This window comes from Electrona antarctica (assembly GCF_951216825.1).
Source record: "Electrona antarctica genome assembly, chromosome: 11".
NCBI classification, from domain to species: domain Eukaryota; kingdom Metazoa; phylum Chordata; class Actinopteri; order Myctophiformes; family Myctophidae; genus Electrona; species Electrona antarctica.
This window is the reverse complement of record NC_136792.1, coordinates 9,576,634-9,594,074: the sequence shown is the minus strand read 5'-3', so window position 1 is coordinate 9,594,074 and position 17,441 is coordinate 9,576,634. Positions and strand designations below refer to the sequence as shown.

Genomic DNA, 17,441 nt, shown 5'->3' with positions numbered 1-17,441 from the left:
CAATAACAGCTGCAACTAAGGGTGTACTGTGCAATATATGTTGTGAAATAGGGATTTGTGCAATAACATGAAGTACGGTTATGTGTGTGTTTTGTTGTATTAGCTTTTATAGTTTTTGTTATAGCCAGTTTATGATGCACTGATTGGTTGGCACTTTTAATTTCGTTGTACTTGTTGCAATGACAAATAAAGATCTATCTATCTATCTAATAACATAGGAAGTCAATGATGGGGGTGGGGGTTGGGGTCTGGCTGAAACTGCCCCGAATATGCGTCACAGGTGACTGACGTCGTCACACAGCCCTGTGTACGAGGTCACCTGGTCTAATGGAGATATGGCACTCCACTGAGCACATCTTTCTAATTTAACTTCATTTATCATAATAATTGTATGGCCTAAAATTCACAGATTCATCAATTAATCAGAAAACGTTATACAGATTAATAGATTATATGAAAGCCCCATTAAATGAACTTCATGTTCATGCCATATACTCTCTGTTGTTGATTTATAAAAACTAATATGTAAGCCAAAGAAAAAGAAAAAGTACTGCATGTATACTATATACTATATAGTGCTCTTTTTTGCCTTTCAGACGAATCAATATACTTTACAGTGTAGCGTGTTTAATTCACCCATCCACACACACAGCAACTGTGGAACTGTATTGCACACATTATGTGCTACAATGCAGTGTTGTTTTCGTCGACTAAAACTAAGACAAAAGATGTTCGTCGACTACCCTTTTTCACTGAAATAAAACTAAATAAAACCAAAATAAAAAAGAATCTATGATGACTAAAATTATGTTGACAATTTCGTCGACAAATCAAAACTAGACTAAAATGTTAGGGAGGGACTAGTGGAGAAGATATCCAGTTTTATGCTGTGACGCGTTGTGAGCTTGTAGATCTGCTATTTTCAGCATGCAACCAAAGTGTAAAATCTGCCATTACAACGATATCAAGGCCTGTCAAATCAAAACACATATTAGTCGACTAAATCAACTGTAGATCGACTAAAATCGTATGATATTTAGTCGACTAAAACTGGACTAACACTAGAACATTCCAGGTGACTAAAACTAAATGAAAACTATTCAAAAGACTATGACTAAAACTAAAGTCTAAATTTGCTGCCAAAAACAACACTGCTACAATGCTTGATGTTGCTCATGGGACACAAGTTATTTTATACAGAAACGGTGACAGCTATCATACCTCCACACTCTGCCCACATTCAGTATATGTAATAGCCAATAGATAGCCTAACAAATGAATGACTCCACTAGCGATGTGAAAGCTTGGTTGGGGACAATGAACCAGCCGCGATCTTTCAACACGCTAATCCCTTGGCATTAGCTAATAGGATTTAGCCGCTATAGTAGCGAGCTAGCCTGTGAAAGAGAGAGCAGTGACATATCACATACTGACAGGCGTCAGAACAACGGATGACACAAATCAAACAGCAAACCCAATTTCAGGGGGATAAAAAAACAGTGTGGATTTGTTTGTCAGGAGATTAAAAAAGACACACATACACACATTACAGACTGATATGGTGTGGCATCAGCTGCATGCTGGACTGACTGGCTGTCTAATGACAAACATACACACATTACAGACTGATATGGTGTGGCATCAGCTGCATGCTGGACTGACTGGCTGTCTAATGACAAAGCAGCAGTAATGGTGTGTATGGGGGTCTTCTTCAGTAATGGTGTGTATGGGGGTCTTCTTCAGTAATGGTGTGTATGGGGGTCTTCTTCAGTAATGGTGTGTATGGGGGTCTTCTTCAGTAATGGTGTGTATGGGGGTCTTCTTCCTGGAGGCCCCTTTAACGCGTTTAGACCCCAGAACTATTGTGCAAAATTAATGTCTTCTAAATCCTGACAGTTTTCTGAAACTATCCTCAAACTATTTCATGTCAAGGACCCCCAGAATGATATGTAATTGGCCGCCGACCCCCCCCCCCCCCCCCATCTGAAAATATGTTGTTCCAGGGACCCCCCCCCCCCCCCCCCCCAGAAGCAAAGATTTAAGTTAAAAACATTCGCTCTGAAAGAATATATATTCAAAGATCTGCGGCAACATTTTCACGATTTTCAAAAATAGCAGACCTACAAGCTCGTAGCGCGGCACTCGGTGCCGCGCTACGAGCTTGTAGATCTGCTATTTGTCAATAGCATAACCCTTTAAAACGTCAAGTATAACATAACCCTTTAAAACACCAAAAGGGGTTCCCGCACAGAATGGGTTAAGTGCTGTACAGTTCAGCCTATAAGACAGTTGACCCTGAACTGATTGGCAACCAGATATTCAATATCCTGCCTGTCTCTACATCCACCTACTAATATACTCAGTCCAGAGAGAGAGAGAGACTGATTTGCAGGAGTATATGCAATCGATGATTTAGACTGTTTACAGAGGGCTGACTGGTCCATTTTAAAGCAGCACAGAGACATTGCAGGCCTTAGGCATCCTGGCTGAAAACATTAGCCCTTTACGAAATAAAACATTGCACAATAAACCTGTCCTGGGAAATAATCATAAACTCATCCAGACTTGAGATTTTTCAAGTAGCACTGTGTTAATTTAGACCTGAGAACGATTCTACAAATGCCTTCTAAATCCTGACAGTTTTCTGAAAAAACCCTATGTTTCCATCCATGTCAGTCGTTCTCAGGGGACCCCCCAAGATTCCCCCATCTGAAAATATGTTGTTCCAGGGACCGAACCCCAGAAGCAAAGATTTGAGTTAAAAAAAACGTGAAAGAATATATATTCAAAGATTTGCACCACATTTTCACGATTTCTCAAAAATAGCAGACCTACAAGCTTGTAGCGCGGCACTCGGTGCTGCGCTACGAGTTTGTAGATCTGCTATTTTTCAACGGATAAAGTACAACATAATGCTTAAAACACCAAACGGGGTTCTCGCCCAAAATGGGTTTTAATACCTAGTGAGTACATGTATCAAATCCCGGCATGCTGGTAAGAGGGGTGACTGAAGGTTAATTACGCCTATTGAGTGCAGGTGTGGGGGAGAAGACCAGTGATTAGTAATGGTAGCCGTAGGAGAGGAAATAAATACCTGCTCATCTGGCCTAGGCATTAGTCAGGTCCGCAAACGCAACCCTTTTGACCGCTAATCTATAAAACTCATTAGCTCCTGCACCGTGCATCGGCCTACTACTGGAACACTTCTCATCCATCTCAGCCCTGCCACTACTAGCCTGAGAAAACCTTTAGCTTAGCAACGCTAGGCTTTAGCAGCTACAAACGGTATCGTAGATCATTGCACCGACCGCTTCATTCATCCCTGTTGGGGATTTGACACGTTTATGATGATAGCTGGGTTTGACATTGGAGCTCGGTGGTACAAACAACCTAATTATTCTGTCAAAATGCATTGGTGGTATTCAGCAAGTCTCGCTATACACAGTATACAATACTCTGTATAGTATACAGTATTGTTACTAGTAACAGCACAGGGAATATTTGACTTGCTTGCAACATGTTTTCTATTAAAAACAGACTTTCTAAACAAAATAAACTTGATTTAAACCAGTGTCGATTTCGTCGACTAAAACTAAGGCGAAAATTGTTCGTCGACTACCTTTTTCCACTGACAAACTACATGGAAACTAAATGAAAACTAAACTACGATGACTAAAACTAAGACTAAAGATACTGACAATTTCATCGACAAATAAAAACTAGACTAAAATGTTAGGAAGGAACTAGTGGACAAGAGATCCAGTATAAGTCATTTTACACTTGGTTTGCATGCTGAAAATAGCCTACAAGCTCACAACGTGTCGCAGCATGACACGTTGTGAGCTTGTAGATCGGCTATACAAGTAGATCGGCTATACAAGTGTAAAAACAGTCATTACAACTACAACAAGGCCCACCAAAATACATTTTAGTCGACTAAATCAACTGTAGATTCAGTTGACTAAAATCTTATGATATTTAGTCGACTAAAACTAGACTAACACTAAGACATTCCAGGTGACTAAAACGTGACTGAAACTAAATTAAAACTATTCAAGAGAGACTATGACTAAAACTAAAATCAAAATTTGCTGCCAAAATCAACACTGATTTAAAACAGACAATGCAATTAACACTAGTTTTAGTGTTGTAGAATGATGTAAATCAGAAGCACGGAACAATGACATGAGTCAAACATTCAACCTCATAAACAGCTGAACAACAGAAAGTAAAGGTAGCTTCACAAAAAGACCTGGAAGAAAAAACATGTCGTGTCGGATGTGGTTTCACATGTGAAACCGTCTTGGTTGCCTGACATTTGCAAATCTCCACCGTGAACATTTGGCAGTTGCATTTGCAGAAAGGAGCCAATAAGTACCTTCCTAAAATTTGTTGAGATGTGCTTGCCTTTCCACAGCAGCAGTTCTCATTGATTGTGGTCCAATCAATGGGGGTCGGGGGGGGGGGGGGGGGGGGGGATTTGAAGGCGACCATAATGAATATTTCATTGTCCTGGCACTTAACACAGTGAGAAACTCTTACAATAATTACTATTGTGATCAGCAAGATCACTTTGGACTTCCCACAAGCAGTAATCATACAAAATTAACAACATATGGGGTGTAATGCAGTATATACATTTTACATTTTAGTCGACTAAATCAACTGTAGATTTAGTCGACTAAAATCTTTTGACATTTAGTCGACTAAAACTAGACTACCACTAAACCATTCCAGGTGACAAAAATGTGACAAAAACTAAATTAAGTTTAATTCCAAAGACAATGACTAAAACTACAATTGAAAAAAAAAAAAATGCTGCCAAAAACCAACACTGGATCCGCGGTATAATGAACCCCCTGGCAGTGTGCGGTAGGTACCCACCTAGAGGTGCGATTTTCTTAGAGCTGCAGCAAAGGTACCATAATACCATTCTCCATCAAACAGGCTATAGGACACAGTATGTCGCCACAGCATGGCCTGGCCTGGACCATAGTACAACTCCCACACACACCACAATCACAGAGAGAAGAAAACCGCCAAGCTAAGTCATCGTGCTGCTGCGACAATGGGTAATCCTGTAGGTTTCCCAGAGGATCCACGCCAGTGCAAAGGATCCAGCCCAGTGTGATTTGTTTAGTTCGCTGAAGATCCCCCGTGTGTGAGTAAAGAGACCTCATGTCAACCTTAAAGCCTTCTAGCCCCACATTCTGGAAGGAACCCTGAACTGGTAAAACGTACCCCTCACATACACCCTTAACACACACCTGCTGTCATGGACACACACACACACACACACACACACACACACGCACACACACACACACACATAGTGTTAAGAGGCTAATCTGGGAGCAGGGCAGATTACAGGCAGTCTTGGTGATTGGTCCGGCGTGACAACAAGACAAGACAAGACCGCATCGTTCCAGCTTCTCTCGGTTTGTCTGGAGAAAAAGAAGAAAAACTTGCCAAATCCCAAATGTACTTACCGGTAAACTGCAAAGCTTTTAGCATTTACTATTGGCCTGCTTTTCTGCTGCACCTCAGTCACGGTCAGTGCATCTCAGAGGGAGGTTTGCAGAGGCCTGAGGTCAGCAAGTCAAGATTTATTTATTGACTTTTTCATTAAGTTGTGGGCTGGCAGAGGCTGCCTGCCATGTGCCTGGGCTGTCCACTATGTGTGGCTCAAACTCCTTGAATTAAGGCATTATTACAGCCACAGCTTGCACACACCACCAAACAATCTATTATTACAATTGAAGAGAATTCCACGTCCCACAATTTTGTGTCCGTGGAGCGCACAACTCAGTGCGGTGGCAGGTTCAGGTGGCCCAAGTCATAGATCGCGGAGTTTATGCGGAAGTGCCGCTCGCGCCTGTGCTTTGTGGAGCGACGTGATACCACTGCCTTCACCTCTGCATTTTTCACCCCAGCTCGGTGCCTCTTAAGACTACTGGCAAATCACAGCGGGGGCTTTCCTAGAACTGCTTTCCTAGATTGCTCCCTCTCTCTATCCTTGGCATTAGACGTGAGCGCGCCCCAGGCACGCTACAGTACGCTACGGTACTGTTTCTCACAAGCTGAACAGTCTCCTTAACCCTTAGAAGAGCAAAGACGCCAATTGGCGTCTTCATCAGAATTCCGTAAATGAGCAATGACGCCAATTGGCGTCTTTCTCTTTTTTGATTAATCTAAACATATTAATATGCTCCGAAGCGCTGTTTAAATTCCTGAGCTTATATTCCAACTACATTACCCAGAAAACCCGTGTCACGTGACACACGTGTACGTGTTGCCATTGGAAGCTGGTCCCACCCCCTGTAAACAGTGGGGGCAGAGGGAGTCTTCATAGTTTTCATTGTTTTGCCTGTTTTGCCGTCTCGCCCGAGCGATTTTCTAGCAGAAAAAGTTGAAAGCAGTACTATTTATTTGAGCGAGTTTTGTGGTAGTAGTATTGATCCATACGCGTCCCAGTCGCCTTCTCCAGGCGGAGTAGCCCTGGTCCAGTGCTTACAGCGAGACTCGCTGCTCCCTCCCTCCTTTTTTCATTGTCTCCCCATCGTCGTCCGATGAGCTATACCGGGAAACCATTGAAGAAGACGATCAACCCGGAATGTTTTGAGGTAATCTTATTGTAGAAAATGCCCTTCTATAGTGATCAGAAATCATAAGATGATCGCTACAAATAGATGCTTGGATAATTACTACTACTAGTCAGATCATGACGCCAGAATGACTCACCACGATGGCCCCCAGCCATAATACCATTAGCCAGCACCTTTGGTGCTGGCTAATGGGGGGGTTGGTGTCGGTCGGTGCATTGGTGCTGGCTAATGGCTGGAGGGTGGTGTCGATCGGTTGGTCGGTGCAGTACAAATGTATCGTAGCAGGCATGCACGCATGGCAGTACAAGTATTTTATATTGTAGCGTGCCTTATAGGCGATCTGATCTTTAGAGTAATGTTCGCTCCTTTTATTTACTGTCTACAAAGACGGAGAACAAACATGCATCGTTTACTGAAGCAACGTGTGGTTATGATGACCTTGCTACAAGGATCGGAGGGGGGACGGGGAGTGAAGCTAACAGTAGCGTATTATATAAGATCTGTATGACGTTTCATTGACGTCTGAGCTTGCATGATAATCGCATTCATTGTATATTGTATACAATCATGATTGTACATTGTTTAGTGTGTCTCCGTGTGATGATGATGATGACGATGATGTCAGATAGCCTACGTCCCCGTCCCCCCCCAACTGGCTATTGGCCGGGCTGACTACAGCTAAATGTTTATTTTTATATATTTAGAACTGGCATCAGATGAGGAGGAGGATGATGATGATGATGATGATGATGATGATGAAGAGTCAAGACTGCGATGGAGTTCTCCGACACTGAACCGGATGCATTCATTCATTTCAGTTGTTGTTTTTTTTAAATTTAGCCTACACACACACACACCGTCAAGAACAACTGGAATGCAGTGGTTTGGGGACACTGGGGAGTTTGGGGACAACTGTTTTTTATGTAGGCCTATTTATTTTCTGTAATATTTATTATAATTGTATTATGTTAGTAGTCATAAAAAATAAAAGACGCTTTTACAATGAGTTAGACCTGTCATGGCTATTTTGTTCACTATTCTGAGGTTTATGGTTTGACTAAGCGAGTTTCAACTGTGATTTACTCTGTAACGGTAGATGGTAAGAACCAAATTTTTTGTTATAATACAGTATACATTCAAGTCTATATTTTTATACATATCATGGGCACAAAGTCATATCAAAACAATGTCCTTGGATGTGTTTTTTATCAAAACTGTTTCTTCACAACAGGTTTTTGAGATACATGCATGAATAGACAAGGTACTGGTAAGACTATGTAAACATGGTATATATCAAAATGTGCGTTAGAATGTCTAATTTTACCCCAAAAAAGAATTGAGTTTATATGATGTTCCATTTCAGAGCTAGGGGGACTTTTAGCTGGATAGGTCAGATTGATCATGACTGACCATGCTATTTATAGATGGCAAAATATCTACAGTGGTACATGTGAGAAACTTTTTATTTTATTTTAATTGAACTAGACAACTCACCCTTTAAAATGAGATATTGCATGGCTATGTACGCCCAGCAGAAAAAAAGTTATTTAGAAAATAAAACTTCAACCTGGCATAACTTTTTTTGTTGTCCTAGAAACACTACCCAGTGTAAATGCAGGCTCTTTTAAATGGCTTCCAACACAAAAACGAAACATTTTATCAACTCAGTTAATTTTTTTCCTGGAAGCAGACAAGCCAAGCTTTCTCTGAAGGTCTTTCGTTGTCACATATTCACAACAGAGAATTTTCAATAAATCATTCAAAAACGCCATTCTGCCATAGAGAAGTCCACAAACTATATAGAAATCCTTGAAACTCTCAAAGAGTTAACTACAGGTTAATGTGTCCTCAGATACCACTAAGAATGAATCGGGGCGGCGGTGGCTCAGGGGTAGAGTGCCTGGATGGTAACCGTAAGGTTGCCAGTTCGAAGTGTCCTTGAGCAAGACACTGAACCCCTAATTGCTCCCGATGTGCAAGTTGGTGCCTTGCATGGTGTATGAATGTGTGTGTGAATGGGTGAATGTAATGCACAATCTCTGTAAAGCGCCTTGGATAAAGGCACTATATAAATGCACCATTTACCATTTACTTCACCTCTCAGTGCAGACAGTGGCCTTGTGGTTAAGAGTGTCCGCCCTGAAACTGGGAGGTCGGGGGTTCGATCCCAGGCTGGATAATAATACCAAAGACTGTAAAAAATGGGACCCAATGCATCCCTGCTTGGCACTCATCATCAATGGGTTGGATTGGGGGGTCAAATCATCTAATCTAAGGATTCCCGAGCGTGGTACGGCTGCAGCTCACCGCTCCTTGGCTGCAAGCTCACCGTTCACATGAAAATGTTTGAGAATGACTGACAGGATTTAGAAGGCATTTGTAGAATCGTCCTCAGGTCTAAAATGGGTTAATTGTGATGTATGTTTTATGGAAATACTGCCACACAATAAATGCAACAGGACTCACCGTCAGTGAACCGTCACTTGGGGGATTAGAATGAGTCTAGTCAGTAATATTAGAAAGCATCCAGTATATTGTATCTTTATTAGTTCCGCATCTCAGAACATTGTTTCATTGTATTTTTCAGTTTGCAACCACTGACCAAGTGCAGCAATGGCAGCAAACAGAACCAAGCAGAGAGAGAGAGAGAGAGAGAGAGAGAGAGAGAGAGAGAGAGAGAGAGAGAGAGAGAGAGAGAGAGAGAGAGAGAGAGAGAGAGAGAGAGAGACACCCAGCAGTGTTGTTTTTGGCAGCGATTTTAGTTTTAGTCATAGTCTCTTTAATAGTTTATTTAGTTTCAGTCACATTTTCGTCACCTGGAATGTTTTTAGTGTTGGTCTAGTTTTAGTTTCGACTAAATATCATAAGATTTTAGTCGACTAAATCTACGGTTGATTTAGTCGACTAAAATGTATTTTGGCGGGCCTTGATGCCGTCGTAATGCTGAAAATAGCAGATGCGTTGTGAGCTTGTAGATCTGCTATCTTCAGCATGCAACCAAGTGTAAAATGACTTATGCTGGATCTCTAGTCCACTAGTCCCTTCCTAGCATTTTCAGTCTAGTTTTTATCTGTTGATGAAATTGTCGTTTTAGTCATCACGGCTTAGTTTTCATTTAGTTTTTGTCAGTGAAAAAAAGGTAGTCGACCTTTTAGTTTTAGTCGACAAAAACAACACTGACACCCACAGTTCAGACAGGTCTGATTTTCCCCTGAACGAACAAACAGTGTGTTGACAGGAGGACTCACAGTGTGTGACACCGGCGAGGGTCTGGTAGAAGGTGGGCGTGTCACTGTCGTCGGTCAGGGTGACGCACACGCCTCCCGACAGCAGCCACCTGGAGAATGTGAAGGCCTCCTTGTTGTGCAGGAGCCAGTTCCTGAAGCGCTCATAGTTCACCTTCTCTCCCTGGGAGAAAGAAAGAAGCACACAGCGGCAGGCTGAAGGCTCATTCATAGTCTGGATTTTCGGTGGTGAGGTGACCACCGCTCCGGTGGTGAGGTGACCACCGCTCCGGTGGTGAGGTGACCACCGCTCCGGTGGTGAGGTGACCACCGCTCCGGTGGTGAGGTGACCACCGCTCCGGTGGTGAGGTGACCACCGCTTTGGTGGTGAGGTGACCACCGGAGCTGAAATAACGTTGAGCGGTGGTGAGTAAAAACAGAGAGAAGGGCTGGGGCGGTGGCGGTGGGTTTGCTCTTCACCACGGCTCATTGAGGTCATGTTGTAGTTCAGTGGTCACCTCACCACCGAAAATGAATGAATGAATGAATGAATGAGTATGAATGAGCCTTTAGTCAGTGAGGAGGACAGACAGCGCAAGGCCGGTGTCCCAACATACAGCCACTATCTACTGTATTCTCATTCATTAGGTTCTGTCAACAGACCAGGCTGAAACGATGGTAAATGAGAATGGGTAGATTTATATGCAACATGGAGGTTGATCAGCAAAATGTTTTTCTTTATGAAAGTGCTCGTAAAACATTATTTAAATTCCTCATAAAAAGTGTGTGTGTGCGTGTGCGTGCGTGCGTGCGTGCGTGGCGAGGGTTTCTGAGCAATACATCAAAGCAAAACACTCACAGTTGATCCCTCATTGTATCAACTAAGTGTATACACTATTGCATACAGTATCTCAAAGTTTGTTTTGTGTGTCTTAGCTTGGTTGGCCTTTATAATCAAAACCCACCCAGGCCTGATCACACCTGATGCAGCGCCATAACTGTCTTTAATGTATAGTCATTTATTTATTTTTATTGGAGGGTGCTGCCGTATATGGGCAGTTGGTTGAATTGAAAATATACTGTACATACCATATATCTTGTTGTTTTACGTGTATGTTAATTTCCAGATTTAACTGATTTTATGAGCATAGTGATAAATTGTTCATAAACAATATCCGACAAAACATTTGGTATAGTACCAAGTGGCATCCCTATGTGAGCCTATGGCACTTGTAATCTGATTAACTTTTCATCCCTAATCAGTGCCCATGAGCCTGCGCGTCTGTGTGTGTGTGTGTGTGTGTGTGTGTGTGTGTGCGTGCGTGCGTGTGCGGTGGGATCTGATTGAAAAGCTCAAAAGCCCCTTTGTAATCCAGTTAAGAACCTGCAGAGTGCCTCTCTGTAATGCTAAACTTTCTCTTCTCTCAGTGGCACCCGGCTGATAACGCTGGTTTATAAAACAGTATGTCCAGATAATGATGGAGAAAAAGGCAACATGTATTAAGGCCTCAGCACATTTTGCAGGGAACTTCACTTAAAACCAATTAGCAGGTTTTGCTGATGCCAAGGCAGAACTTCAGACTGTTGACGTGACATATGAAAATTATAACACCATATTTCTCCCCATTTTCATACACATTGGAGCTTCTCTGGGTATGAAATGTGTTGAACAGAAGTTATTGTAGCAACTGGCCACACGGCTGTTCTCTGTCTGTATGTATGCATGCCAAGACAACTTTGGCAGTCAGTGGTAGCCTGGCTAATAAGCCAGACCGAAACAGCCGTTTGTGTGATATTAGTCTGGCTTATTAGCCAGGCTAAGTCAGTGGTGTGCACACATAGACACTAGGGGGTGCTAGTGCCCTTTTGGCAATGTGCCCTTTTTTTACAGTGTACACCATGTGGACCATGGTGATATTGATCAATTCTTGATAAAAAGCTTCTAATATATTATTTAGGCCCCAAAATCTATAAATCTCACACTATTAAGGCAACCGGCCGGTTCCACGCGCTGCACAAGGTGCCCCTTTTTTCACTCGAGCACCTGCCCCTCTAAATGTCTGTGCACGCCACTGACTGCCGACAGTTCATCATTCACTCTCAATGACAGATTAGTTTCATCAGATGGTTTACATCCATGGGCACAGGATGTTTCTCGTTTTCTCATTTTGACTCTACCACCACCACGCCCCATCTATAAAGCCTATGTGATAATGCCAATAGTGGAGAGATTTGGCTGTGAGAAAATTAATGCTGGGCCGTTATCGGCGTTAACGTGCTGTTACTTACTTACTTACTTACTAGAAAAGAAAGAGGCAGCGATGGAGCCATAAGTCCATATCCATATTCCATCCAGGCAGCAGCCTGCTGCATCATGTTAGCTGTTGTGTGCTAAGCTAAACCAGGCATCCATGCATCACAATAATAACACGGCTTTGACCAGGGTTGCCACATTTCGTGACTGAGAGAGAAACAAGCAACCAGGTCTATGAAAATGTTAACAGGCCAGATCAAGTCAGAAAATAAGTCTAAAATAAGCAACTATTTTGCTGACTGTCAAACATCATTGTCCAATGTTGTTTTAGAGTAGTGGTTCTCAAGCATTTTCATGTCAAGGACCACCAATATTCTAAAGAAACTTTACAGATAGACAAGTCCAAAGTAGCTTATAATGACTAGACTTGGCAACACTGTGAACAGTTCTACAAACTCACAATATGAAATATAAGCTATTAATAGGCTAGTTGTATCCATAATTAGGGCTCCTGGTCTAAACCTGTTCACAAGGACTTACTTCTGGACATTATTTAGGTAGCGCGCACATATTTTCAATTCCTTCGGCAGAGTTCAAATGAGCCATTTTAATCGCGATTAATCGCGATTAACTCCAGGATTGCAGTGCGATTAATCGCGATAAAAAAAAAAAACTATGCCCACCACTAGAGAAAATCCAAAGGACGGTGGCTGACCTCGGTGAAGAACTTCCTGAGTGAGGGCGGGACTTCCCCGTCCAACACACGGAGAACTGCCTCCATGTCATCCCTCGCCGCATAGCCGCCCGGCTCGCTGGCAAACAGGCTGAAGAGGTCTACACACACGCACACGCGCACACACACACACACACACACACACACACACACACACACACACACACACACACAGAGAGGCAGACAGACACGATAGCAGTAATGCAAAAGCTATAGATGGCGTTGAACCTCTTTAAACCCATTTTGGGCGGGAACCCCTTTTGGTGTTTTAAGCATTATGTTATACTTTAGCTATTGAAAAATTAGCAGATCTACAAGCTCGTAGCGCGGCACTGAGTGCCGCGCTACGAGCTTGTAGGTCTGGAGATAAATATATAATTTTTTGTCCTGTGGCAGATTCGTCTGGTTTCCAGGCTACAGACTCACCAGATATGGTATGGTCAGGTATGTCCATAATTTGGCATAATACGCCCGCTCAGTGCCACAGACAGAGAGACAGACAGACAACTTAACCTTTATACTGTAGTAGACATGTAGGTAACATGGCGCCAAGTGCACAACCGCTGCCCAACAGCGGTGATGTACGCCGACATGAACAGACTCACAGATAAAAAGACTCACATCTGTCCAGTTTCTCTAACTCTATAGAATAGATCAAATCATTTTGTCTCGATTTATAAATATATATTTGAAATGCCATCATCCCAGCTCTGTATTGTCAACTAAACACCCTGCCAGCCGTTTCTTTCCAGCATTTCCTTCCTTTCTTCCTTTTAAACAGCCCATCCTGGTCCATGACAGTTCTATACTTACACTTGGCCTTCTCTTCATCTCGCCCTCTGGTCAGCAGCACCAGGCCAACAATCAGGTTGTTGAAGTGCAGGCCTTTGGACGAGCCTCCGAAGGACGTGTAGATCACCTGGATGGACAAGAGAGGGCAGATGTGGTGAGGAGGACAGACGTGGTTGTGGTGAGGAGGACAGATGTGAGGATGTGAGGAGGACAGCGCTAAAGCAGAAGCAATCCAACATGGCGGTATGTCAGGGTGTGAAACAATTTAACAAACTAAACTTTATTGTCAAATCACGTCAGGTTTACAGGTGTAAATGACTGTGTGATTTTTTATTTTGCAGTAAAACAAGTCATAAGAGTCGAGAAGAGAGAAGAGTAGAGAGAAGAGAGAGAAGAGAAGAGTAGAGAAATTAGATCAAATTCAAATAGCGGTTTTGATATCACTAATTTGACAGAGATTAATCAATCTCCGTCTCAAGCACATGACCGTACTACGTACCATGACGGACATCTACGTTAAACTGTTAATGGCATGCTGTGTGGCATTGCCAGGGCCAGATTCACGGATGAGGGATATTTAACCTTGCAGGGCAGGTTTTCAACAACCAGAGTCCTGCGTGGGACTCCAGGTCGATGTAACGTGACGTCCATGTTAAATCGCCTGGAGTTGTTGTCATTAATACCACTGTTTGTTTAGAATACCAAGTAGGTATAGGTAGCCTTGTGTTAACTACACCAGATCCTGGCGATCTCCACCTCATCAACGGTGGCACCATTCGTCAGTATTTCTGTGTGTGTGTGCGTGCATGTGTGGAGTTATGCATGCAACACACACATTTTACCATACGCAACAGCCTCCAGATCAAAGAACTGCATGTTTTTTGCTTCAGTGTCAACTGTCAAGACTGCATATAGAAAGAGATCAGGGATCTCAGGAGAAACGGCACAATGTCAGAGGTTAACCCATTTTGGGTGTTTTAAGCAATATAGCTGTTGAAATCTGTTGATCTACAAGCTCATAGCGCGGCACCGAGTGCCGCGATACGAGCTTGTAGGTCTGCTATTTTTTTAAAATCGTGAAAATGTGGTTCCTGGAAAAACATATTTCCAGATGGGGGGGTCGGCGGCCAATTACATATAATTTTTGGGGTCCTTGACATGAAATATTGAACACCACTGATATAGAAACATGAGGTATTTCAGAAAACTGTCAGGATTTAGAAGACATTTTAAAATGTTGACGTCAGGCCAAATTGGGTTAAATATGGTTGACTAACAAGGTCGAGAAACCAAAACCAAGTCTGCATTCTGCTGCATTTATCAAAGCACAGCATATTGCTGTCAGTGTGATCTTACAATATGTGGGTGTGAGAACATCTTCTCAGGATGAGTCAACTAAAGAACTCAGAATTACTTTATTGTCAGTACTCTAATTTATGTAGGTCATACCGGAATTGTTTCTGGTGCCACAATGAAATCAAAAAAGTATTGTCTGATTAATGAAAGTGTAAATATTTTGAATATTTACACTTTAATTAATCAGGAAGAAATCGGCTTCTAAGGGCTCGGTAGGGATTCAGCGATTGCTCTTTAGCAGATAAATCATTAAGTAATGAATACTGCAATGCTATGCCCTGCCTGGGGGAATTATTTTCTGTCCCAACTGATTCATGGTGCAATGACAGCCATTAGTTAGGGGGAGATGATGAAGAGAGGATACATGAACAGTTTACGTTTTACCATGTGTAAAACAACTAGCAAATACATCAACAGAAAAATGTTGAACAGTTTAATGTGTGTGTGTGTGTGTGTGTGTGTGTGTGTGTGTGTGTGTGTGTGTGTGTGGGCTTTAAGCAACTAGTCGACTATTCAACTACTTCAACTTCAAAGAACTAGGCGTTCAAGAGTCTGATGGAGGTGGGCACAAAGCTAGCTGAGCCCCTTTTAGTGAGTTTTGATGCTCTGTATCGCCGGCCTGAGGGCATTAGTCCGTAGTGGTTATGGAGGGTGTGTGTGTTGTCCTCAACTATTTGAGAGGCCTTCTTTATTGTCCGTTTTTTATGGATGCTGCTGAGTGACTCCTGGTCCCTCCCAATGAACTAGTCAACTAGTCGACTAGTAAATCCACTAGTTGATAAGGGATTTTTTTTCGTTTTTGTAGACCTCAAGATCAGCTAGAATGCTATATTATAGTCACCAATGTACACAGTTTTTGAAGTTATTTTTATAATTATTATTAAAAAAACTAAAGTTTTTTTTCCTTTTACATAATAGGTAGTTAAACAACTAGTCGACTAGTAAACTAGGCAACTAGTAAAAATCACTAGTGAAAGCTGTGTGTGTGTGTGTGAGTGCGTGCGTGCGTGTGTGCGTGCGTGAGTGAGAGTGTTGACTCACTGTTGTTTGGTTTGTGTGTGTTACGTCAGAACTTGTTTTCTGTGTGTGTGTTACGTCAGAACTTGTTTTCTGTGTGTGTGTTACGTCAGAACTTGTTTTCTGTGTGTGTGTTACGTCAGAACTTGTTTTCTCTGTGTGTGTGTGTGTGTGTGTGTGTGTGTGTGTGTGTGTGTGTGTGTGTGTGTGTGTGTGTGTGTGTGTGTGTGTGTGTGTGTGTGTGTGTGTGTGTGTGTGTGTGTGCGCGCGCGCGCGCGCTGCGCGCGCGCGCGCGCGCGCGCGCGCGCGTGCGTGCGTGTGTGTGTGTGTGTGTGTGTGTGTCTCAGCCCAGGGTGTGGAGCAGCCAGCCCTGAGGTGACTCTACAGTCAGTGATCTAAGGCAGAGGTTGTGTTGGTGTCAGCAGGTCAGCCAGTCTGGAGTAGGGAAGTTCAAATCATGAACTCTGAAAACCACGTAGACGTTTTGTACTAACAGAATGCTAGTTCGTTGTCTATTTTCTTCCTCTTAACCCATTTAGACCCGAGGACGATTCTACAAATGCCTTCTAAATCATGACAGTTTCCTGAAAAACCCATGTTTCTATGTCAGTGGTTCTCAAACCATTTCATGTCAAGGACCCCCAGAATGATATGTAATTGGCCACGGACCCCCATCTGAAAATATGTTGTTCCAGTGACCCCCAGAAGCAAAGATTTGAGTTAAAAACGTTACCTCTGAAAGAATATATATTCAGAGATTTGCGTCACATTTTTACGATTTAAAAAAAATAGCAGACCTACAAGCTCGTAACGCGGCACTCGGTGCCGCACTATGAGCTTGTAGATCTGCTATTTTTCAATAGCTAAAGCATAAAACACCAAAAGGGGTTCCCGCACAAAATGGGTTAAGAGTGGATCCTGTTTCCAAGTATCCAAGTATTTCCTCTCTCTCACGCTCTCTCTCTCTCTCTCTCTCTCACGCTTTATCTCACTATAGAATATTTTGCTGTAACACAAATAGAACTGAAGATTGATGAAAGCCTGCAGGCACTTCCTCAAATCGATCATTCTAATGGTTTGTTTCTGATAATGATCTAGCCCTTATGCAAGACTAAAATACACAGTGTGGTTTCCTGATTCAACTACATGGCATTATGGCACCATATTTTTACATAGCTATAATATGAAATCAAAAGGTACCAATAACCAGCTCAAAAATCATTGTTTTTTGTATATGTCCTCTCTTCATAATGTAAATAGTATCCCAAGCGGCACACTTTACTACTTATTTCGATGGAAATAAGCAAATTAGCACAAAAACCCAACGCCCATTGAGGGCTTATGGTAGGGGAAATAGCCAATATAAATGCACTTTTGCACAAAATAACACCTGGACCTCTTTGGTGGGGACGTAACAACTACAACTAACACCTGGACCTCTTTGGTGGGGACGTAACAAC

The 17,441-nt window shown here is 42.6% G+C and overlaps 2 protein-coding genes across 5 annotated transcripts in view; both read right to left on the bottom strand.

Moving 5' to 3' along the window:
- The window catches only part of efhd1 (EF-hand domain family, member D1), a 129,073-nt gene that overhangs the window by 37,813 nt on the left and 73,819 nt on the right, over nucleotides 1–17,441 (bottom strand). The gene's annotated exons all lie outside the window — the stretch shown is intronic.
- usp32 (ubiquitin specific peptidase 32) overlaps nucleotides 1–17,441 on the bottom strand; it is a 100,045-nt gene that overhangs the window by 45,983 nt on the left and 36,621 nt on the right. For all 4 annotated transcript variants that reach the window (XM_079514502.1, XM_079514504.1, XM_079514505.1 and 1 more), the window contains exons 3-5: nucleotides 13,630–13,735; nucleotides 12,799–12,917; nucleotides 9,854–10,013 (exon numbers count right to left, since the gene is read on the bottom strand). In XM_079514502.1, the coding sequence (XP_079370628.1) occupies nucleotides 9,854–10,013; nucleotides 12,799–12,917; nucleotides 13,630–13,735 (385 nt within the window). The remainder of the gene's footprint in view (nucleotides 1–9,853; nucleotides 10,014–12,798; nucleotides 12,918–13,629; nucleotides 13,736–17,441) is intronic.